The sequence below is a fragment of the Rhinoderma darwinii genome, chromosome 3 (genome assembly GCF_050947455.1).
Source record: "Rhinoderma darwinii isolate aRhiDar2 chromosome 3, aRhiDar2.hap1, whole genome shotgun sequence".
Classification (NCBI taxonomy): domain Eukaryota; kingdom Metazoa; phylum Chordata; class Amphibia; order Anura; family Rhinodermatidae; genus Rhinoderma; species Rhinoderma darwinii.
In genome coordinates this window covers 219,862,107-219,885,885 of record NC_134689.1, presented here as the reverse complement: position 1 = coordinate 219,885,885, position 23,779 = coordinate 219,862,107, and the positions used below count along the sequence as shown (strand labels likewise).

General features: G+C 42.5%; 1 protein-coding gene across 1 annotated transcript in view; it reads right to left on the bottom strand.

Moving 5' to 3' along the window:
* Window positions 1–4,847: 4,847 nt before the first annotated feature.
* Window positions 4,848–23,779, bottom strand: part of LOC142749412 (phytanoyl-CoA dioxygenase, peroxisomal-like) — a 48,789-nt gene continuing 29,857 nt past the window's right edge. Inside the window, exons 3-9 of the mRNA XM_075857401.1 lie at window positions 22,670–22,780; window positions 22,385–22,553; window positions 13,367–13,448; window positions 12,859–13,040; window positions 11,987–12,136; window positions 7,092–7,226; window positions 4,848–5,807 (exon numbers count right to left, since the gene is read on the bottom strand). Of these exons, the coding sequence (XP_075713516.1) occupies window positions 5,754–5,807; window positions 7,092–7,226; window positions 11,987–12,136; window positions 12,859–13,040; window positions 13,367–13,448; window positions 22,385–22,553; window positions 22,670–22,780 (883 nt within the window). The 3' untranslated portion in view covers window positions 4,848–5,753. The remainder of the gene's footprint in view (window positions 5,808–7,091; window positions 7,227–11,986; window positions 12,137–12,858; window positions 13,041–13,366; window positions 13,449–22,384; window positions 22,554–22,669; window positions 22,781–23,779) is intronic.

Sequence of the window (23,779 nt, the reverse complement as noted above, 5' to 3'; positions counted from 1 at the left end):
GTAATGGCAGCTGTCTGCTTGATGACATCCATTACTAAGGCGGGGCTTAGTGTTAGCCAGTAAAAAAGCTGGCACTAACCCCCCCCCCCATTATTACCCCGGTACCCACCGCCACCAGGGGTATCGAGAAGAGCCGGGTATGATCCAGTACCCAACCATCTGTAGTGATGGTAGGTCACTGGGGCGGCCGCAGGCTGGCACTATTGGGCTGGGAAGGGCCAAAACCAGTGGCCCTTCCCACCCTGGTAATGCTAGACTGCGGCTGCTTTATTGTATCTGGCTGGTCAAGAAAATGAGGGGGGACCTTACGTCGTTTTTAAAAAAAATAACTTTGTTGGCAAAAGCGACGTGGGGTCCCTCAGATTTTTCATAACCAGCCACATACAACACAGCAGCCTAGCATTACCAGGGTGTGAAGGACCATGGTTTTTGACTCTTCCCAGCCTAATAACGCCAGGCTGCGGCCTCCCCGATGCCCGACTATCACTAAGGATGGACCGGCACTGGATCGTACCCAGCCCTTCCCGATACCCCTGGTGGCGGTAGGTACCGGGGTAAAAATGGGGGGGGGGGGGGGTTTACAGCTAGCCTTTTTACTGGCTAATACTAAGCCCCGCCTTAGTAATGGACGTCATCAAACAGACAACTGCCATTACTAAGATGGTAATAAAGTATTAAAAAACAGAGATATAACTCCCTGTTCACACAGAGCTTGCTGGTGCGGATTTCGATATAGAAATCGCGTCGGCATCAGCGTCATAAAACCCCTGAAATCTCCCCGTATTGATTTCAATGGGAGGCAGAGGCATTTTTTCCCGGGTTGGCCTTTGACCTCTGACGGGAAAAAACAAAATGGCGTTTCCTTTCTTGCGGCTTCCGCCTCTGGCCTCCCATTGACATCTTTTCGGAGGCGTTTTTGCCTATGGTTCTTGCCTTAGCTTCAATGGCCGTGGACAAAAACTACCACAAAAACCGCAGGAAAAAAAAAAGTGCAGGCATTTAAAAAAATATTTTCTTTGGGTGTATTTTTTTAAATTCAAACAAAAACTCCCCCACACAACACTCGTTAACCATTTTTTAAAAAAAACTTCGTTAGAATAGTCCAACATATCTACGACGTAGTCCAAACAGTCGAGCAGAACATGCAAAATGAAAAAATAAAGTTAGTAATGTAGAAAAATTTTATATTCTCAAATACAGCGACTTCGGTCTTCTCCCTGCTCCGCAATATAAACTACAGGCCAATGAAAAATAATTCCCTTAGGGCATGTTCACACGCCGCTCAAAAAAACAAACCAAAACCAGACGTGTAGACGGGTCAAGTACCCTAGCGTTTCTTGTGAAGCGCCTTTTAAAATACAGGCGTTTTTTACATGTTTTTCGGCACACTTTGCGTAACTAGGAGTCCCATTGACCATGGGAACATTTGGCACGCTTTACGTGCCAAAGAATTGACAAGACACTTCTTTTTTTCCGCAAATTTTTTTTTTTTAAAAGCTCGTGTAAAAAAAATCGTGTTGTATGTACTAACGGTGCGCTTTCCCATTGATATAAATGGGAAGCTTAAATCAAGCGTTTGACGCGTTTTTCGGCTTGTAAAATGTGTCAAAAACCGAGACAAATACACGCCGAATGAACCGGTCGACTGAAAAGTCATTCACCACAGGCTCCTCCCTCGACTTTCATCATTCTTAGGCCCTGTACACACAGAGTTTTTGCAGGCAGAAAATTCTGCCTCAAAATTCCATCTGATATTCGGAGGCAGATTTTGGTCTGCGTGCACGCAGTTTGCCTCGTTGAACGCCGCGGGCAAAAATGCCCCAAAAAATGCTTTCTCTGACTCCCATTGATGTCAATGGGGGATCAGACACGTAAACGCTCTAGAAGATAGGGCATGTCGCTTCTTTTTCTTGAAATCAATGGGAGGCGTTTTCGGACGTTTTTCAATGCGGTTTTCGCGTAAAAAAAAACCTCCATGTGAACAGGGCCTTAGGCCCCATGCACACGAACATATTTTTGCGGCCGAAATTCACCAGCAAATCTGCGGGTGAATTGCAGTCCCATTCCTTTCAATGGGCCCATGCATGCGACCGTAGTTTCCACGGTCTGTGTATTGCCCAGGAGCCTGGACAGCAAAAAGATAGGACATGTCTTACTACGACCGTGTTTTGCGGTCCAGGCTCATAGAAATTAATGCACGCGGCCATGTGCAAAGCCCACGATTTGCGGGCGGCCCGCGGGTGACACTCCACGGCCGTCCGAGCTGCAAATCACGACAGTGCACACCACTACGGTCGTGTGCATTTGGCCTTAGGCTACATTCCCACGAGCGTATCAGATTCATGCGTGTGAAAACCGCACGTGAATCTGGTCCGTGTGTGTTGCGTTATGCATCAGTGTGCTTTGCGAGTGCCATGCGTTATTAACGCACTCGTAAAGCATTTGCAATATGGTCCGTGGGTGTTGCGTTATGCATCAGTGTGCTTTGCGAGTGGCATGTGTTAGTCACGCACTCACAAAGCATATTTTCCATTGAATTATGCGCAAATCACGCACTGCACACAGACATGCATCAGTGTGCGGTGCATGGTTTTCATGCACCTATTGACTTCAATGGGCGCATAGGTGTGTGAAAACGGACCAATGTAGCGCATGCAGTGAGTTTCACGCAGCGACTCTCGATGCATGAAAATTCACGCATGTGTGAACGGCCCCATTGAAATCAATGGGTCAGTGTGCTGCGTGTGATTTCCATGTGCAGCACACAGACGTTATTCACGTTCGTGTGAATGGGCCCTTAGCCTTTTGGTGTGTCCTGTAGTTTCTGCCAATAAACACTGCCAAAATGGAGCTGGACGCTACTTAGATATTTGAAGACACCTTTTCCTGGTTTGTAGGCAAAAATAGGGAGGGGGGGGTGTCTCCCTCCCACATTTACATCAGCTGTAAGTCAGGCTGCCTTGCCCGATTCACCTTGCTGTAATTCTGGGAAGTGCTCCCTCAGGTGGCCAAATAGGAAAATACCTAAAATTATTATTTAATTTTTAAATACTTTCTACATTGTGGATGAAAAAAAAATACAGCAAAAAAAGAAAAACGTAAAAAATATAATAAAAATAACTTAAAAAAATGTTTTTAATTCGCGACACATTCCCTTTAAAGATTGATGCACTGTGTAATCTAATGTAAGGCCTAAGTGCCTGACACAGGTTCTCTCCTTGGTGTCCTTTGAATTCCTGTGTCATGCACAGGGTATACATTATGCCAGTAGAGTTTCTTTAAGGCCTCGTGCACACTTCAGTCTTTCTCTTCGGGGTGCTAGCCGTTTTTCTGACGGCTAGCACCCTGACCCATTCATTTCAATGGGGCCATGCGCACTTCAGTTTTTTTGATGGTCCCGTTGCTCCGTTCCGACAAAAGTAGAGCATGTCCTACTTTGGTCTGAGATTCCGTGACCGTGAAGCCCATGCAAGTCAATAGGGGCGTCAAAAAAAAACTGAAGGCACACGGAAGGCACCTAGCAACGGCCGGGCGGGCAGAAGTACATTACAGATATATTACACTAATCGGCAGCCACTTGTCTCTATCAATCACTGATAGAGAGAAGAGGCTGCTGATAAAAATAAAAAGCAGTTCATACATACCCCGGTCGTTGTCTTGGTGACGAGTCCTTCTTCTTCCTCCAGTCCGACCTTTCTGTATGACGCGGCATTCCATGTGGCCGCTGCAGCCTGTGATTGGCTGCAGAGGCGGTCACGTGAGATGAAGCGTCATCCCTGGAGGCCGGCCTTCTGACGTCATCCAAAGTTGCGTGACCACCACTACAGCATGTGATTGGCTGCAGCGGTGACATGGGATGAAACGTCATCCCAGGAGGCCGTAAAGGAGAAAAATTCTGGGTAAGTATGGACTAATTTTTTGATTTATTTCATTAAAATTGTATTTTGCAAGCGCCAAGCATGGTCATTCTTCAGCGCTAGTCACTGTCCAGGGTGCAGAAAGAGTTACCGTCGATCAGTGCAGCCCATTAACTCTTTCAGCACCCTGTACAGTGACTAGCGCTGAACAACCCTGCTCTTTCAGCACCCTGGACAGTACCATGCTCAGCGCTCGGAAACACGGAGTGTACACGGCCGCTAAAATGGGCACACGAATGCGTCAAAAACGGCTGTGAAAACTGTGATGGAAGTGTGCACGAGGCCTTAGTGAAAGGTTAGAATCTTATCAATTAAGGCTTATAAATGTTGATCTAGACAGCTCTCCTTTTGTAAGGGTAGCTTGACACAGTAGTTTCTGGAAAAACGTAGCCTTTGTTCTTTGCAAGGGAAAAATAAAAAAACGCACAACATGCAATTTTTTTCGGAGAAAATCATGTGTTAACGAGAGGGATCTTTGAAATCACATGATTTCAATGAGAAAAATGACCCTTAACAGAAAAAAAACCCCAAAAAACCCACGCAGATAGAAAAAAACACTTGGGAAAAAAAAAAAAAAAAGAAAAAGAGATACATTTTATAGACGTTTTTTGCCCAAAAAAAAAAGGCCACAAAAAGTGTGTGAAGATAGCCTATTACAGTCTGTTGAAATACAAACCCTGAGCGCAGCTCTCTGGACCATTACTTGCACTCTGTTAATCCGTTATGGTTTCAAACTCCATTAATAAATGATGAACACTCTTCAGATAGATTGATTCGCATTTTGTGAAATATATATATTCTTTTTTTACAGAGATCTAGCAAAACTCCATCCAACTTTCAAGCAAGTTCAAAATAAAAAAAACAAAAAAAAAAACAAAAACAGATTGAAAATGTTGGTAGTAATTTTTACTAAATTAAAACAAAAAAAGGTTTTATATGCCAACATATTCTGTTTTAATTAAGTCACACAGAAACAGGTAAAGATATATTAACAATTCCAACATTGGTTGAAACATGAAAATAATAGAATAGTGGTTATAAAATTATGAGAGATCTTAAGTGCTTTTAAGTTTCTTGTAATTTTTATATTTGCATAAGTAGGGAATTAGAATGAGTTATGCCTGGACAGAGCAGTCAGGGCAAATGAGAAAGTGTAATAGGGTGTTTATGCACATAGGGGGAGATTTACTTAGACTAGCGTTTTATACGGCAGTTATAGAATGAAAGCCGAATGTGTAAGATCGAATAAATTTTTGCGCACCTCTTAATTCATTTGTCGCATCTTCGGCTACTCATGCGCCAGGAAGGGAAATCTACGGCAGCTACGTGCTATAACGTATACCAGTTTCTGGCGTAAATGATAGTAAATGTGTCAGCCCCCTTCGGCAAAGTCCTGACCAATTTTATTAAAAAGTGGCAGCGACAGAGGGACAAAGCTGCAGAATCTTTGTGCAAAAAGCTAGTTTTTGCGCAAATTGTGGCTTTTCTACGTAATTTCCCTATAGGTGTTTGATTTTACACCTAGACTTTGCAATGATTAGGTCCCATTTATAATAAGTTCTTAAAGAACATTGTAGTCAATGACCATCCTGGCAGAGATTCTTTCACATGAAGTTGTATTGCACATTAATACAATAAATGTTACGCTGATTTTATTCCCTTTAACAAATGCATTGACTTCACGATCAGAAATCAGTCCACATCTTATTTCCTTCTATTGAGTACTAGTCAATGTAATTAAACAATAAACAATTTCTGTTCTTAAACAATTGAAGAGCATAAGAACAATGAAGGACTTGTGTTCTTCTCCAAGGAACAAGGAAATCAGGACATCAGTTACAGGTTGAGTCTCCCTCCTTGTACAACACGTCCTTTTGCCATCCATACATCCTGAGGTAGAGAGAAAATGTAATTCAAACAAAATGCTGGCGTGACATAAATTACAGGAACACAGAGGAACGTAGTAAGAGAATTAGAATGTGTTTTGATGGATGGAAGCAGTGAACTGTAGAAACGTGGAAATTTTAGGGTAAGTTCACATATGTCAGGTTCATCCATACATCTGAATGGGGTTGTTTCTACTGGATTTCGTTAAACCACATTCAGATGAATGGGACAGTTGTAGACATTTCTGCAGGTCTGTGTGACTATACCTACAGCTTATATACATATATGTATAATAGATATAAAAGGGGACGCCTATTTCGTTGGTCCTAAGTTGCAGTCTGTATGACAAGATGGTCATACGACACATCCCTCGTGGCTTAGCCGAGTTCCTATAACGCAGTGGTATTGTACAGTGGCTGATGTAAAACAAACACTTCCCAGAAAGCAAATAAGCAGCATGGGATCTATCTGTAAGAACCCTTTGCAAAAGGGTTTAGGTTTCTTTCACACTACCGTATACGTTTACCCTACTCCCGTCAGAGGAAGAGAGGATCGAAGGATTAAACGGAAAGAAATGGTTCCGTTAGAATTGCCATTTATTACAATGGTAATTCTTTGGTTTCAGTTGCTTTCCGTTTGTCCCCGTTCAATAGGTTTCCGTTTTTTTGAACGGAAACAAAAGTGCAGTCCGCAGAACGTTTGTTTCCATTCAAATAAACGGAAATCTATTGAACTGAGACAAACAGAAATCAACTAAAACCAAAGAATTACCATTGAAATGATTGGCAATTCTAACGGAATCGTTGCTTTCTGTTTAATCTTTCGATTCTCTCTTCCTCTGAGGGAAGCGAGGTAAACATATATTTACAGTAGTGTGAACTTAGTTTTAGTTGCCAAACGGATCCATCACGGCTCCTGTAAAAACCGGAAGCTGGGACACCGGTGTGAACAAATTGCTGTGAAATATCAAGATCATATTCAATGGAATAAGTGAAGCATTTATACACATTTTTGTCCTATGCTAAAGGAAGAAGATGGTTGCATTACAATGTATTACAATGACACTGCAGTCCAAAAGAAATAAACAAATACATAGTGTATGACAAACGAGAAAAGCTCGTGCTCATATCAGAAACCAATTCTATACAGCACTTCCATAGTGGCAGCTGCAGTCTTGTGAAAATATTCTACTATTGAGTCTTTGTGCTACATTACACTTAAAAAAGTATAAACTCCTTTTAATAAATAATGCTTTTCTAAATTATGTAACATATAGTAGTGTCATACCTTTAAGGAAATCTCAGCATCTACTCCATAGCGTTTCAGTGCAATTTCAGCAACCTCTTTTTCAATGATCTCCTGAAATGTTCCTTTGACATCTATATAGTAGCAATCTGAGCTGGCATAATGGCAGGAGATTGCCTATGATAAGAAACAAACACAAAACAGTGATTTAATTTCCAAAATAATCTCTCTGCTGTCAACGGGCTTTGTGTGGTATTGCAGCTCAGCCACAGTCCAAATGGAAGGTCTTCGGCCGAGCGACATCTGGCGCTATTGTCTTGTGGACCGGAAGCCGCGGCCGGACAGTAAGAGGACTACTTCCGGTCGCGGCTTCCGGGCATGTGTTCAGAAGCAAGCGGAGGGAGCAGACGGACCGGAGGGAGAGGCGGCGGCAAGAGCAGGTAAGTCATGTTTGTGTATGTTTTGTGTTATAACCACTGTATGTAAGCCTACTACACGGTGTATTCGCACAAAAAATGGCGGCACACAGTGTAGGAGGTTTAAACATTCAATCCCCTCCTTTCTCCTGGCACTAGCCAGGATAAAGGAGGGGGGATTGCTTGAGTACACTAGAGCGAGTGTGTCTTCTCAATGTGGTTGCTTTACCACATGCCAATGCTGCAATTTTGGGAATTGCTCCCTCTAGTGACCAGCACAGGGAAATGTTATAAATTATAATCTAATTTATAATATTTCCTGACTTGTGAAAAAATTAAAAAAATGAGAACAATGTCTACACTAACTGTTTAACTAAAAAAAATAAAAAAAAATAATATATTTTTCTAGCGACACATTCCCTTTAATACCAGACAACCCATGGCCGGGAGTGGTGCCGTTTCTGGTAGAGAGCAGCCATGTTTTTTTTATCCTGAACAACCCCCTTTACATATAAAGCACCATACGTTACAATTGCCTTAGTCAGCAAGGTAAAGCTAAAATCAGTGTCATATTTTCATTTCTTTATTTGCTGTATTAAACGGTTACTGTGGCATCAACAAACTTTGTATTTATCAATAGTACAAGCGAATAGAAGAAACTTTGTTTATAATATTATACATACATCTCTTTTATTAGAGAACTCCACTTAACCCCTTCATCTACTCCCCTGCACTGTTCACTTCCAATTCATTGCTAACATCCAAGGGATTATCAGTTTACTGAGGGATCAGTTTACATGCTGCCCATAAAAGTCTAATGGTGAGGGAAGAGGGAGGAGGGAGCCAGAGTGAGAGAGAGACACAGAGATGCTGCTGAGGCTTTAAGTAAGTGTTATATCTCACCCTAGCGCTGGATTCACAGCTACACTGCTCAGTACTGTTCTATAATGTCCTTCATGCTGTGGTTGCTGCTTCTAATAGTGTGTTAGAGAGATAGACGAGCATTTTTTTCTCTTTTCTCTGTGTGCGGTTTATGTGAGACATTATAGAAGCTAGTCTCCACCAACTAAGGAAAAACTGACAATAAGAGATAAAGCATACAGAGGTGGAAAACTAGTGAAGATGCCATATACAAGATATAATGGTCAGAAATAGTATTATTCCTCATGTACACACACAAGCTTATTTTAATAAAAAGTCACTTGAAACAGGAACGCTTTGACTTATTTTTCCTTTTCATTTTGACTTCATGCAGTGTAAGAAATGTGTTACATAAGATCTGTCAGCAGAACCTATCCTACTAGAACTCTATATTCTACTTGTGAATTGTGATACTCATGTAAAAATGATCACAGCTGCAGAGTTTTTAAATTGGCTACCTAGGAATAAAAGGTTTTCAATGGATCTAAAACTGTGAAATACTACAATTCTTAAAGAGGCTCTGTCACCACATTATAAGTGCCCTATCTCCTACATAATGTGATCGGCGCTGTAATGTAGATAACATCAGTGGTTTTTATTTTGAAAAACGAAAAAAATTTAGCAAGTTATGAGCAATTTTAGATTTATGCTAATTCGTTTCTTAATGTCCAACTGGGCGTTTTTTACCAAGTGGGCGTTATAAAGAGGAGTGTATGATGCTGACCAATCAGCCCAGCATGATCTCGTGACCGCACAGCATGATCTCGCATGCCCCCACATTAACTTTACTGAAGTGTCTTGAGAGTGACTAGACATTGCCTCCAGCCAGGACGCGATGTCTATTCACACTCCAGACACTTCGGTAAAGTTTGTGTGGGACTTACTCACACAGCACAGCGTGATCTTGAGGTGCTGTCATTCATAGCGTGATCTCGCTGTGCAGCGATGAAGTCCCACACAAACTTTACCGAAGTGTCAGGAGTGTGAATAGACATCACGTCCTGGCTGGAGGAAATGTCTAGTCACTCTCAAGACACTTCAGTAAAGTTAATGTGGGTGTATGTGACCGCACAGCATGATCTCACGAGATCACGCTGTGCTGAGTACAAATGGACATGAATGGAGAGAAGTGTATGATGCTGATTGGTCAGCATCATACACTCCCCTTTACAACGCCCACTTGGTCAAAAGTTAACATACGCCCAGTTGGGCATTAAGAAACTAATTAGCATAAATCTAAAATTGCTCATAACTTGCTCAAAAATGATTGTTTTTCAAAATAAAAACCACTGTTATCTACATTACAGCGCCGATCACATTTTGTAGGAGATAGGGCACTTATAATGTGGTGACAGAGCCTCTTTAATATACAATGCATTCAGAAAGTCTTCAGACCCTTTAAATATTTCACGTTTTGTTATATTGAGGCTTTGTGCTAAAACAAAAAAAACAAAAAAAAGGCTTTCCCCCATCATTCTGCACTCAATACCCCATAACGACAAAGTGAAAACAGAATGTTAGGAACTTTTGCTAATTTATTAAAGGAAAAACTAAAATATTGCATTGACATAAGTATTCAGACCCTTTAGGCTGGATTCACACGAGCATGTTCGGTCCGTAATGGACGGAACGTATTTCGGCCGCAAGTCCCGGACCGAACAAACTGCAGGGAGCCGGGCTCCTAGCATCATAGTTATGTATGACGCTAGGAGTCCCTGCCTCGCTGCGGGACAACTGTCCCGTACTGTAATCATGTTTTCAGTACGGGACAGTAGTTCCACAGCGAGGCAGGGACTCCTAGCGTCATACATAACTATAATGCTAGGAGCCCGACTCCCTGCAGCGTGTTCGGTCTGGGACTTGCGGCCGAAATACGTTCCGTCCATTACGGACCGAACATGCTCGTGTGAATCCAGCCTTACTCAGTACTTCGTTGAAGCCCCTTTGGCAGCTATAGCCTCCAGTCTTCTTGGGTATGATGCCACAATGTTTGCACACCAGGATTTGTGGATTTTCTGCCACTCTTCTCAAGCGGTCAGGTTGGATGGGGACCGTCAGTGAACAGCCATTTTAAGGTCTCTCCAGAGATGTTCGATTGGGCTCAAGTCAGGGCTCTGTTTGGGCCAGTAAAGGACATTCACAGAGGCCTCCCTAAGCCACTCCTGTATTGTCTTGGCTTTGTGGTTAGGGTCATGGTCTTGTTGGAAGGTGAACCTTCGGCCCAGTCTGAGGTCCACAGCACTTTGAATCAGGTTTTCATTAAGAATAACTCTGTACTTTGCTCCATTATTCTTTCCCTCAACCCTCACCAGTCTTCCCTGCCTCAGCCGCTGAAAAACACCCCCACAACATGATGCTGCCACCACCATGCATCAGTGTAGGGAAAGTATTGGGCAGGTGATGAGCAGTGTCTGGTTTCCTCCAGACATGATGCTTCGATTAAGGCCAAAGAGTTTAATCTTGGTTTCATCAGCCAACAGTTCTCACAGTCCGAGTTCTTTATGTGTGTTTTTTGAAAACTCCAGGCAGGCTTTCAGGTGTCTTTTACTGATTGGAGGCTTCTTTCTGGCAACTCTGCCATAAAGCCAAGATTGGTGGCGTGCTGCAGTGATGGTTGACCTTTTGGAAGTTTCTTCCATCTGCACACCGGCTGATCTCCAAAGATCCTGAGTGACCATTGGTTTCTTGGTCAACTCTCTTAACATGGCCCTTCTCCCCCGAGTACTAAGTTTGGTGGGGAGGACAGCTCCAGGAAGAGTCCTGATTGTTCCAAACTTCTTCCCTTTAAGAATTATGGAGGCCACTGTGCTCTTGGGAACTTTCAGGGCAGCAGAAATTTTTTTGTACCCTTCTCCAGATCTGTGCCTCCACACTGTCTCTGAGCTCTACAGGCAGTTCTTTCCACCTTATGGCTTGGTTTTTGTGCTGATATGCATTGTCAGCTGTGAGATCCAAATCATGTCCAATCAAATTAATTTACCACCGGTGGACTCCAATCAAGGTGTAGAAACATTTCAAACATGATCTAGAGTAATAGGAGGCCCCCAGAGCTCAATTTTAAGTGTCATAGCAAAAGGTCTGAATGCTTATGTCCATGCAAAATTTTAGTTTCGAATTGATTTGAAAAAAATTCTAAAATTTGTATTTTTTTTATTCGAGAACAAGGCCTCAACATAACAAAATGTGAAAGGGAAAGGGTCTGAAGACGTTCCGAATGCACTGTACCTTACAATTTTCACACTATACCCACAGTTGGTGGTCTGTCTGGTCCCCTACTGCCATAAGAGGGACAAAATATCACATTACTTCCTTATAGAAGGCTCATTGTGCACATTCCTACATGATAGCAGGGGACCAAGCAGTGCAATATGTGCTCTAAGTACCAACGAGCAATACAGTAAAGACAACAATATATAACGAAGAGTTTAGTATTGTAGAGCCATTGTCAATGTCATTGACCGTTAACTGATCACAGAGAATACTAGTCCACAGAAAAGGCCAAATATAAGCTATCAATTTTACAATGTAGGACAGAACACGGTCCATTTTTTCCTAAAGTTATTTTGCAGTTATTATTTATCTGGAGACGTTTTGGTTTACCTTCCTGAACCCAGCTGTCCTGTTCATTCCAGATCCATGAATAAGAATGGGGTGAAAGAATACGGTGTCTCCCTTTTCCATGGTCAAGTGCACTCTGGGAATGCTTGGATCATAATCACGGACTCCATGGTACATCTTATTAACCCCACCCTAAAAACCAAAAAATTCAGTCATATTACTGTACGCAGGACCGTTTAAAACCACACATATATGGACCTAACCCCTTTGAACAGAATAAAAATCTTAAAGTGCCTTGGTCATGAGATAGAAAAAGCTGGTTAAACATGGGAAATCCCTAAATGTCCATTAAGGGTTACTAGAAAATGCCACTGGCTCCCATTATACAGCATCTAGAACCAGAGTATGGAAAGGTCTGAAAACTAAAAATCGGGCACCTAGCTCAAAAAGATATTTAGGAAAAAAACATTGCGACAAGAACCTTGTCTATCAGATGTTCCACTGGCAGTGCTTTCCAGCTGAGAGCAGCTGACAGACATACGGCAGGTCACAAGGCTTTACCAAATGTCCTGTTCAGCTGAATATTAACCTTTTATGGACATATTATAAACACCGAAGCTTAACAGGACCTCTGCCTCATGACAGACACTTTAAACATCATGAAAATGTAAAAACTAATAGATAGTAAGTTAGAAGGGTGCTCATTCCTCTTGTTTCAAATAGTTTTACCACTATATTATATCTGATTTTGTCTGAAAATATAACCTCTTAATAGTAAAGTGCCTCGGAATTTTTTTAAATATGAAGATTATACTTAATAAAAACTCAAACCACTAATCCAGAATGGTAGATCGCGGCAAAAAACATGGCAGTTACTGCTGGTTGTGGAAATGTGAAATAATAATACTCTTTACCTCCCACTCTGGATAATCATGCTGTTTGAGTACCCCTGTATGAGTTCCTGGAAGAACCACAAGGCAACCATTGCTACGGTCAATACGCTCCATCGCTGTCCAAGAACAAACAATGCGGTCTGCGGGCCTGAATGGGAAGTAGTGCAGATCCTGATGCATTGGATGGCGAGAGGATTTTTTACCTGGAATAAAAGTGAAGTACAGAAAAACGGAAACTAAAATCATTTTCTTCTGATTCTATTCCTTTTTTCCCCACTTTGGAGACTATTAACGTCAAAGGTAGTAATAAAAAAACAAAAACAGTAGTTGATGTTCAGATCTCTGGCAAGAGCCATCGCTAGTCAATAGTGATGCTTTTCGTCTGATAGAGAGAACTCCCTCCACACTTGCTGCGAGGATCGCCCTGAGAGAGATATTCAGCAGATCCTCAGGAACGACTTTTTAAACCACTGATCGTGTGCTCGTCTGTATTTTAAAAAGTTGTATTTGTTTTTAAGAAGCCACTTACCTGCGTCTGGAGGCTTATTGATTAGCATGGTGTGCATGGACATTATGTTCGGGCCAATGAAACACTCCACATACTGCAGAATCTAAGAAACAAGAAGATGCTTTCAATAAACACAAATGATATAAATATATAAAATATCAGTCGCTTAACCTCTTAGTTGACCAGTCAATTTTGGGAGTTAATGACCAAGCAATTTGGTTTTTTTTGCCATCGCATTTAAAGTGCTATAACTTTTTTTTATTCTTCCATTGACATCCTTATGAGGGCTTGTTTTTTTGCAGGACGAGTTGTATATTTTAATGTAACGATTTTGGGGTAGATATAACTTATTGATTAACTTTTATTAACTTTTTTTGAGGATGGGCGCAATGGAAAATACACAGCAATTTCACAGGTTTTTTTGCGGTTTAAATTTATGCCATTTACTGTGAGGTATAAATAACGGCTATTATTCTCAGTGTCAGGACAAATTACCGCAATATTAAATTTATATAGTTCTTATTTATGTCTTATTACATTTGCACAGTAAAAATACTTTCGATTAAAAAAAAAAATAGAAAAAGTGTGTCAACTCATTCAGAGCCATAACATTTTTATTTTCTGCCGACATAGCTATAGGAGGGCTTTTTATTTTGCGGGAGGAGTTGTAGCTTTCATTGGTACTATTTTGGGGTACTTTTTAGTCCCTTTCTCGTTGAATTCTCTGGGGGACACAGTACCATGTGTATAGGCCACTGTCACTAGGAGGCTGACACTAGGTAAATATAAAAAAAAAAAAAAAGTGTGGCTCCGCCCAGTGGGCTATTTCCTTTCCTGAGCACTTAGCTCCTTAGTTTGTACCAACAGTAGGAAAGCAGAGAAGGTTTAACACAATATGTTTCCAATGGGAAAAGCAACCTCAAGAAGTCCAAAAACATAAATCGATAAAGAAACAGGACAGGACCTGTGTCCCCCAGTGAATTCGGCGAGAAAGGGATTTTACTGGCAAGTACAAAAATCCTAAAGCAGTCCCTTAAGGTGGGTAAAAATACATATAGCCATGCGAGCAGCCTAAACCTTGCTTGCAACACCATCCGACCCAAACATCGTCAGAAGCCAAAGAATGGATTAAAAAAAAGTATGTACCGAGGACCAGGTGGCGGCTTTACAAACCTGAAGGGCAGAAGCCTGATGCTGCACCGCCAAGGAGGGTCCAACTGCCCTATTAGAATGAGCATTGACTCGGAAGGGATGTTCCCTACCCTTAACAGAATAGGCTTTTTTAACAGCCAAACGTATCCAGCTACCAATGGTGGCCTTTGAAGCCGGGCCACCCTTACGAGGGCACTCGGGAACAAATAGGAAGTCCATTTTCTGGAAAAGACTTTGTAGAAATGTAGACCCAAAGGGCTCGTTCTTGTGGATGAGAAGGTCTAGGACAAAACGAAGGAAGGACAATGTCTTCATTAAGATGGAAGGGGGAAACTTCAGGAAGGATGGATGGAATCGGACGTATCACCACATTGTCCCTATGAAAAAACACAAATGGGGGTTTGCAGGACAAAGCTGCCAGCTCAAACTCTACGGATAGAGGTGATCGCCACAAGAAAAACTACCTTCCAGGATAAGATCCTGAAAGAAACTTCTCGCAAAGGTTCGAATGGTGCAACCTGGAGAGCGTCAAGGACAAGATTGAGGTCCCAAGATTCCAGAGGAGACCGATAAGGAGGAGCACAATGTGCGACTGCCTGCAAAAAAAAGTCTTACTTGGAGCATGGAAATCCAAAATGCGTTGGAAAATAATAGATAGGGCTGAAACCTGCCCCTTTAGAGTAGCCGGAGTCCCTGATCCAAACCAACCAGGAGGAAGACCAGAATCTGCGGGATGAAAAAGCAGAGGGGGTAGAACTGATGAGATTCACATCACCTAAAACTAAGCCAACCTAGTATGATGGTAAATCCTTTGGGATGGAGTCTTCCAGGCCTTAATCATGGTCTGAATGACTGGTTCAGAGAAATCTTGCAAAACTTAAAAACTGTGGTTTCAACTGCCAAGCCGTCAAACGCAGCCGAGGTAAAGCAGAGTGGAACACTGAACCTTGGGAAAGAAGGTTGTGCCACAGGACGTACGCTAACAGGAGCATGAGATCCGCGTACCAAGAACTGCAAGGTCAGTCCGGAGCCACAAGAATGGCTTTGATTCCTGCGTCCTTGACCCATTTCAGCACTCTAGGCAGGAGTGGTAAGGTAGGAAAAAGATAATGGAGGTTGAATGACGACCAGGGGAGAACCCAGAGCGTTGGCTCCTATGGCCCTGGGATCCCTGGTTCTGGTGACGTAGTGTGGGCACTTGTGATTGAGGTGAGATACGAAGAGATCCACATCCGGGAAACCCCACCAAATGCCAATGCGGGGAAAAATCTCTCAATAAAAAAAAAAAAAGAGACCATTCTCCAGGATCCAGGCGTTCCCAACTCAGGTAACTTAGGACTTTCAAGGAAAAGCGGATGGAGTAAGGAGCATTCATGCAGAGTACTGTCACTCACTTTCTGAGAGTGGTGATCTTGTCCCTGGAGAAAAATACCCTGGCTGCTTGTGTATCCATGACCCATCCCTAGAAACTCCATTCTCCGAGAAGGAGTGAGAGATGACTTAGTGCTGCTGAACAGCCATTCGAATCTGTGAAGACAATCCCTGTAATGTTGAGACTGTCCAAGTTGTCCTGTTTGGAAGGTGCCTTCACCAGAAGATCATCTAAGTATGGGATAACTGCTATCCCCTTGGATCGGAGGAGAGCCATGGGCGCCACCATGACCTTGGTGAAGACTCTTGGAGCCTTGGCCAGCCCGAAGGGGGGAGGGCCACGAACTGGAAGTGCTCAGAGCCTACTGCAAAGCGCAGGAAACGCTGATGTACTTGAGCAATAGGAACATGAAGATAAGCATCCTTGATGTCTATTGAAGACAGGAACTCGTCGACCACCAAGGAAGTGACCACCGATCAGAGACTCCGTGCAAAACCTTTGAATCTCCACACGTCAATTGAAGATCTTTAACGTTTGAGCCATGTCTCCTGGAAGGAGAGCAGTCGTCCCCCTCCCCACCTGAGGGAGCAGCTTGGGTGAGCGCAAATTTTCAGCCTGTGGAAGCCCGCTGTGCTGGAGCAGGTCTAGCGGGTTTGCCAGGAATTTCTAGACTGGAAGGAAGGTCTCTGTGCTCGGAAGGGACGGGACTCGCGTGAGTTCTGCCTCTGACGTGGAGCCAAGTATCAAATGAACAAAACCACCTTTGTCTTCTGACTGAGAAAACTGGGCGTCTGCTGAAGCCGCAGCCGCGCTGAAAGAGGCTTCTGCCAGAGACTCCACTTTGGCATCAACTGGATCCTTTAAAGGCAGAAGCATCTGCAACCGATAAGGTAGTAAGTTTTATAAAGCAGGGCCATGGGTGCATCTACCTTTGGGTGAGCTGAACATTTGTTAATACACTCATCAGAGAAAGGAGACATATAGTTCACACTCTTGGACACGTGCATAGACTGGTCAGGATGTTTCAATGCATCAGAAAACAACTGGTCAAAACCCTTAAGATCTGGAAAGACCAGAGGGGGTACCCCGCGGCGATGCAATAATAACTCATTCTGAGGGGATTCAGCAGGATCATCCGCAATCTGAGAGAGGCGGTGAGATTATCTACCGCCTGGGTGAGGGAAGCCGCCCATTGGAGGGCAATATGCTCGCTAACGATAGGAGCTGGGGAATACTGTGGTGGAAACTTGGTACTACACCGCGTACACGCAACGTGCGTTACAAGGGCGTGAGGGTTGGGGTCTTAGAAGACAAGGGAAAATCTCCATTTACAAAAAAAACACTATAGCCAACGGCTATCCTACCAGACCCTCGAGGTGCTGTGTCCCCCATGAAGCAGGAACATTTCCAGCGATGGTTGACTTATGTACACCGCTCAGTATACTATGGCATTCACTACCAGTGATAGAGAGTAGCTTTTGAGGAGAACAGACTAACCCCTCCCCTGCAGCCAAAAACCTGCTCTGCGCTGGTTGGACAGGGCGGGGATGTGACTCAGGTCCTGTATGGTGACAAATCTGAACACGAAAACGGTACGGGAAGACGGAAAGGCGGGGAAAAGAGCGGGCGGGAGCGCGAGGCCTGCTTGCGGCCTAGCAGAGAAGCAAAGGTGACGCCTAAATTAATGGTGCCGCCGGTGCGCGGCTTGTAGTAAAAAACAGAAGATAATGCTGAAGTATGTCTGCCAGCATATAAGCATTAGAGAACCCATCAGTAAGGACACAGCACCTCAGACTACCGGATGCCCGGCATCCCGAACCTTTGGTGCGGTAATAACAGCGAACTGGGTGACCAAGGCTGGGAATATCCACCAGAGAGGTGGGCATCCACTAAGGTGGGAAGACCATCGGCCAAAATGGCGGGCATCCACAGTGATAATTCCTTCCGCCCAGCGCCCACAGGAGAGTCACCAAGTGGAACACACAAGGGACTCGCACACTGCACCTGAAAAATAAATAAAATAATCTATCAGAATTGCCTGCAGTGCAGGACATGTCTGCCTCCTACAGACACTAGGCTAAAACTGAGGCACTGAGTGCTCAGCAGAGGGTATAGCCCACTGGGCGAGGCCACACTTTTTTTTTATATTTACATAGTGATAGCGGCCTATACCCATGGTACTGTGTCCCCCAGTGAATATTTTAACAAGAACTTTTTTTCTTATAATTCGTGTCGTTACGGACGAGGCGATACTAATGTGTATTTCTAAAAAAACAATCATAATTAAGCATTTTCGTAAGAAAAAACAAATAATTTTTATAAATATTCTTTGCTATAAACTTTACAGATCTTTTATTTTTAGTTTACTTTTTTTAGTACCACTACGGGACTTCTCTATGCGATCATGTGGATAGGCGATATTTCTTTATTGAGGAGTTAAAAAATTAAAAGGAGATTTTACATAAACAAAGCTAGTTCACTATGTGTGTGTTGCTGTATATATTGTTGTAACAGCCGAGTGAACAGGTCTTCAGCTCTGAATCTAAACAAGGCTTTCATTCACTGCCAACAAGCAGGTGTCTTGAAAGTGATGAGGAATTGAAACATATATATTATAAAGCTTTATTTAATTAAGACTGTACAACCTTTTGACAACAATGTTGTTTCATTCATCTTATTCAGTTTTTGAAGAGGTAGCAGAATGGGATAATTATAAGCAAAACTATACACTTGTCACGTGGCTGTAGCGGCTTTCACCAATCCCTTTCATCTTTTCTTAATGGCAGCCTGTAGTATTTGAATAGAGTACAGACAACTGACTGTCATAAACCATCCTTGTCTGTTGACTGATCTGCAGGGCAAGTGTGAGGAATGTTGAAATTCCCTGGAACTTTGCATATTAAGGCCCTTTTACACAGGCCAACGCTGGGGCAAATGAGCGTTCATATGAACGCTCGTGCCCGATCATTGCCTGTATAAAGAGGTCAACGATGAGACGATGAACGAGCAAACGCTCTTTTATCAGTTGATCGTATTGTTTATGCAGCAGAAACTATTACGTTGTCGGTAGCACATTGCCCTATGTAAACAGGGAGATGAGCTGCCGACATAATGGTAATGCACGGGGATGAGATACCGTAGTAAGGATCGTTTGCCCTCATTCATTACGGATCATAGCTCCTTGTGAAAATCGCGCCAATCAACGAGCGGTCTCGGTCGTCACTCTCTGACACAGCCAAAATTGGCCGGTGTAAAAGGACTCTCACTAACATAAAGCTACCGAGAGGGAGAGATTTTGATATGCATTATATTATGCAATCCCCTAATAAATAATTTTAACCCCTTCCCGACCACCCCACGTAGATTAATGGGCTGCAGTGGTGATCCGAACCGATTAACCACTTAAATGCGGCAGTCAATAGCGACCGCCGCATTTAAGTTGTTATAGCAACATCGGCACGCCGCTTCGCGATTGCGGGGGCTGATAGCTATGGGAACCGGAAGCCTAACAAAGGCTTCCGGTCTGCCATCTATGGGAGTCGATTAGGTCCTGCCTCTAATATGCCTCCTGTCCGTGTGAAACCGACAGGTATTATATTAACGATCCAACAATTGGATCTTCAAGTCCCTAGTGGGACAAAAAAAAAAAAGTACAAAAAATAATAAATTTTACAAAAGTAAAATGTCAAAATAAAAAATATGCCCTTTTTGCATTATAAAGTCCTTTATTATTAGAAAAAAAATAACCTATGCATAATTGGTATCGCCGCGTCCGTAACAGCCTGAACTATAAAAATATAATGTAATTTATCCCGCACGGTGACCGCCATAAAAAAATAAATTAAAAAACTACACCGGAATCGCTATTTTTAGTCACTTCGAAAATTGTACCAATAAAAACTATAGTTTATTCCACAAAAAACAAGCCCTCACACAGCTTTCCTGATAGAAAAATAAAAAAGTTGTGGCTCTTAGAATATGGCGACACAAAAACGAAATAATTTTTTTAAAACCGTGATTTTATTGTGCAAACACCGTAAAACATAAAAAACCTATATACATATGGTATCGCCGTAATCGCATGGACTCACAGAATAAATTAAATATGTCATTTATAGCGCACTGTGAATGCCGTAAAAAAAAAAAAAAGAATAAAAAAACAATAGAAGTTTTGATGGCCTAATTAGACTAAATTCAGAAAAAAAACCTGTGGGATCAAAATGCTCACTATACCCCTAGACAAATTCTTTTTAGGGCTGTAGTTTCCCAAATGGGGTGACTTCTGCTGGGTGTCCACTCTTTTGGTCCCTCAGGGGCTTTGCAAATGCGACATAACACCCGAAAACCAATTAAGTTAAAGAGGCTCTGTCACCAGATTTTGCAACCCCTATCTGCTATTGCAGCAGATAGGCGCTGCAATGTAGATTACAGTAACGTTTTTATTTTAAAAAAACGAGCATTTTTGGCCAAGTTATGACCATTTTTGTAGTTATGCAAATGAGGCTTGCAAAAGTCCAAGTGGGTGTGTTTAAAAGTACAAGTCCAAGTGGGTGTGTATTATGTGCGTACATCGGGGCGTTTTTAATACTTTTACTAGCTGGGCGCTCTGATGAGAAGTAACATCCTCTTCTCTTCAGAACGCCCAGCTTCTGCCAGATCACGCTGTGACGTCACTCACAGGTCCTGCATCGTGACGGCCACATCGGCACCAGAGGCTACAGCTGATTCTGCAGCAGCATCAGCGTTTGCAGGTAAGTCGATCTTACCTGCAAACGCTGATGCTGCTGCAGAATCAACTGTAGCCTCTGCTGCCGATGTGGCCGTCACGATGCAGGACCTGTGAGTGACGTCACAGATCTGCACTGTCACAAGCTGGGCGTTCTGAAGAGAAGAGGATGTTACTTCTCTTCACAGCGCCCAGCTAGTAAAAGTATTAAAAACGCCCCGATGTACGCAACTAATACACGCCCACTTGGACTTGTACTTTTAAACACACCCACTTGGACTTTTGCAAGCCTCATTTGCATAATTACAAAAATGGTCATAACTTGGCCAAAAATGCTCGTTTTTTTAAAATAAAAACGTTACTGTAATCTACATTGCAGCGCCTATCTGCTGCAATAGCAGATAGGGGTTGCAAAATCTGGTGACAGAGCCTCTTTAACTTAAATAGCGCTCCTTCCCTGCCGTGTGTCCAAACAGCCATTTATTACCACATATGGGGTATTGCTGTAATCAGGAGAAATTGCTTTACAAATCTTGGGGCGCTTGTTCTTCTTCATGCCTTGTAAAAATTGATAATTTTTAAGTTTTATTGGAAAAAAAAATTAGATTTTTCATTTTTACGGTCTAATTCCACTAAATCAGCAAAAAAACAGTGGGGTTAAAATGCTCACTATACCCCTTGATGAATTCCTTGAGGGGTGTAGTTTTCCAAATTGTGTATTTTTGGTGGGGTTTCCACTGTTTTGGCACCACAAGACCTCTTCAAACCTGACTTGGTGCCTAAAATATATTCTAATAAAATGGAGGCCCCAAAATCCTCTAGGTGCTCCTTGAAAAATAAAAGGATGTTCAAAAAACTATGCCAATCTAAAGTAGACATATGGGAAATGTAAACTAGTAACTATTTTGTGTGGTATTACTATCTGTCTTACAAGCAGATACATTTAAATTTAGAAAAATGCAAATTTTTGAAAATTTTCTCTAAAGTTTGGTGATTTTCACAAACAAATACTGAATTTATTGATCACATTTTTCCACTAACATACAGTACAATATGTCACGAGAAAACAATCTCAGAATCGCTTGGATAGGTAAAAGCATTCCCAAGTTACTACCACATATAGCGACACGTCAGATTTGAAAAAATTGGCTGCGTCCACAAGGCCAAAAAAGGCTCAGTCCTGAAGGGGTTAAAGGGAACCTGTCACCAGAATTTTAGCTATAAAGCCAGCAATACCTGGTGAAAGTGGGTGAAAAATCATTGTCATCTAAGCTATAAATATGTTCTAAGTAAGCTCTGTAGCTTTAGTATTCCGTTTTTCAGTGGTCCCAAGCCATATGCAAATGAGCAGAAAAGAGTCAAATCTTCATCTGAAAAGAGTCAGGTTTTCATTCCTCCAGCATCTCAGAGTGGACTCCACCTCCTTCTTTTTGATTGACAGCTCCTTAGCCAGTCAGGGCCGGACAGGTGGTGGCAGTGGGCGTGGTTAAGAAGCTGCATCCCAGAGGGAAAAATAATTACCATAAAAGGCGGGAAAAGTTTAAACGACTATATTTACTGACAGAGGAGGACTTCAGGAAAGAAGAGAACAGGAACGAACTCTGGACAGCTGCGGCCATTGAGGGGTCAGGTGAGTTTAACAGGTAAGATGTTGATGACAGGATCCCTTTAAGTAAGGTTTTAGCTTTACAGCATGAAAAGAGGATTTACAAGTAAAATTTGTGTCTTCAATGTGTGGAAATAACCTCAACAAACTTATATAGAGTATCTAATTCACATCTCTATATACCTGTGGTAGGCTGCAATATCGGAATAGCCCAGGAAGCTCCTGGAAGTCTTGAACTTTTGTAATGGCTTTTTGGTCTGGAACATATTCTGATTTAGCAATGGCCACATCTCGCATTACAACCATTCCAGGTGCTGTCAATTCTTTCTTACAAACTCTCTCAAAGACTTCCCTGGAAAGCATAGTGATCTCCATTCAATAATTCAAGAATAGATGTAAAATCTGTATAAATTGTTTCAAAGTATTGCTGCCTACAGGGGAAATCTACTAAACAGTAAAAGTTTGTACCTAAAGTCATCTATGTCCTTGTGTGACACCAGGTTTTTTATAACAAGGAATCCATTCTCCTCATAGAACTGTCTTTGCTCTGTGGTCAGGAGATCACTGTCCAAGGTAAATCTGTTGGGAATAACCAAAGTAACAAAATGAAAATCAGGTGTTTTCAAAAATGCAGACAGCAATAAAAGGAGATAGGTAACAGGTTATTTATGATTATCTTTGTACTTTGGTATTTATGTAAGTGTTTAGAAAAAGGAGAATATGTCTGCTCTGTGCTTAACCCCTTAACAACCGCCAATACGCCTTTTCACGGTGGCCGTCAAGGGTACTTATGCCATAGCGCCGCCTTTTCACGGCGCTCTGGCATAAGCCCGGCACGGGTGTCCTGTGCCGGCTAAAGTGGGTGTCGGGCTGCCTAAAGACAGCCGGACACCTGCACTAACGGGCGGGATCGATTTCAACATCGATCTCACCCGTTTAACCCCTTGGATGCGGCGCACAATAGTGAGCACCACATCCAAGTGGTTTTGGAGGGAGGGTGTTCCCTCTCTCACCCAATCGGCACCCCGCAATTGCAATCGCAGGGTGCCAATGGCTTCTATGGCAGCCGGGGGCCTAACAAAGGCCCCCAGGTCTGCCTGTGGTGGATGCCTGCTAGGCCATGCCTGAGGCATGACCTAGCAGGTGCCTGTCAGTTTTACACTGACAGGGAATGCGACGCAGCAATATAGAAGTATTGCAGTGTATTATAAAAGCGATCTGGAGATCGCATAGTGAAGTCCCCCAGTGGGACTAAGAATAAAGTTAACAAAAAGTTTAATAAAGTTGATAATGAATACATAAAAATCACAAATAAAAAATACTTTAATATGAAACAAAAACATAAAACATTTCACATATTTGGTATCGCCGCATCCGTAACAACCCCACCTATAAAGCGATTACGTTACTTAACCCGCACAGTGAACGCGTTAAAAATAAAAAACAATGCCAGAATTGCTGTTTTCTGTTCATCCTGCCTTCAAAAAATGTGACAAAGTGATCTAAAAGTCGCATGTAATCCAAAATGGTACCAATAAAAACTACAAGTCGTACTGCAAAAAACAAGCCCTCATACAG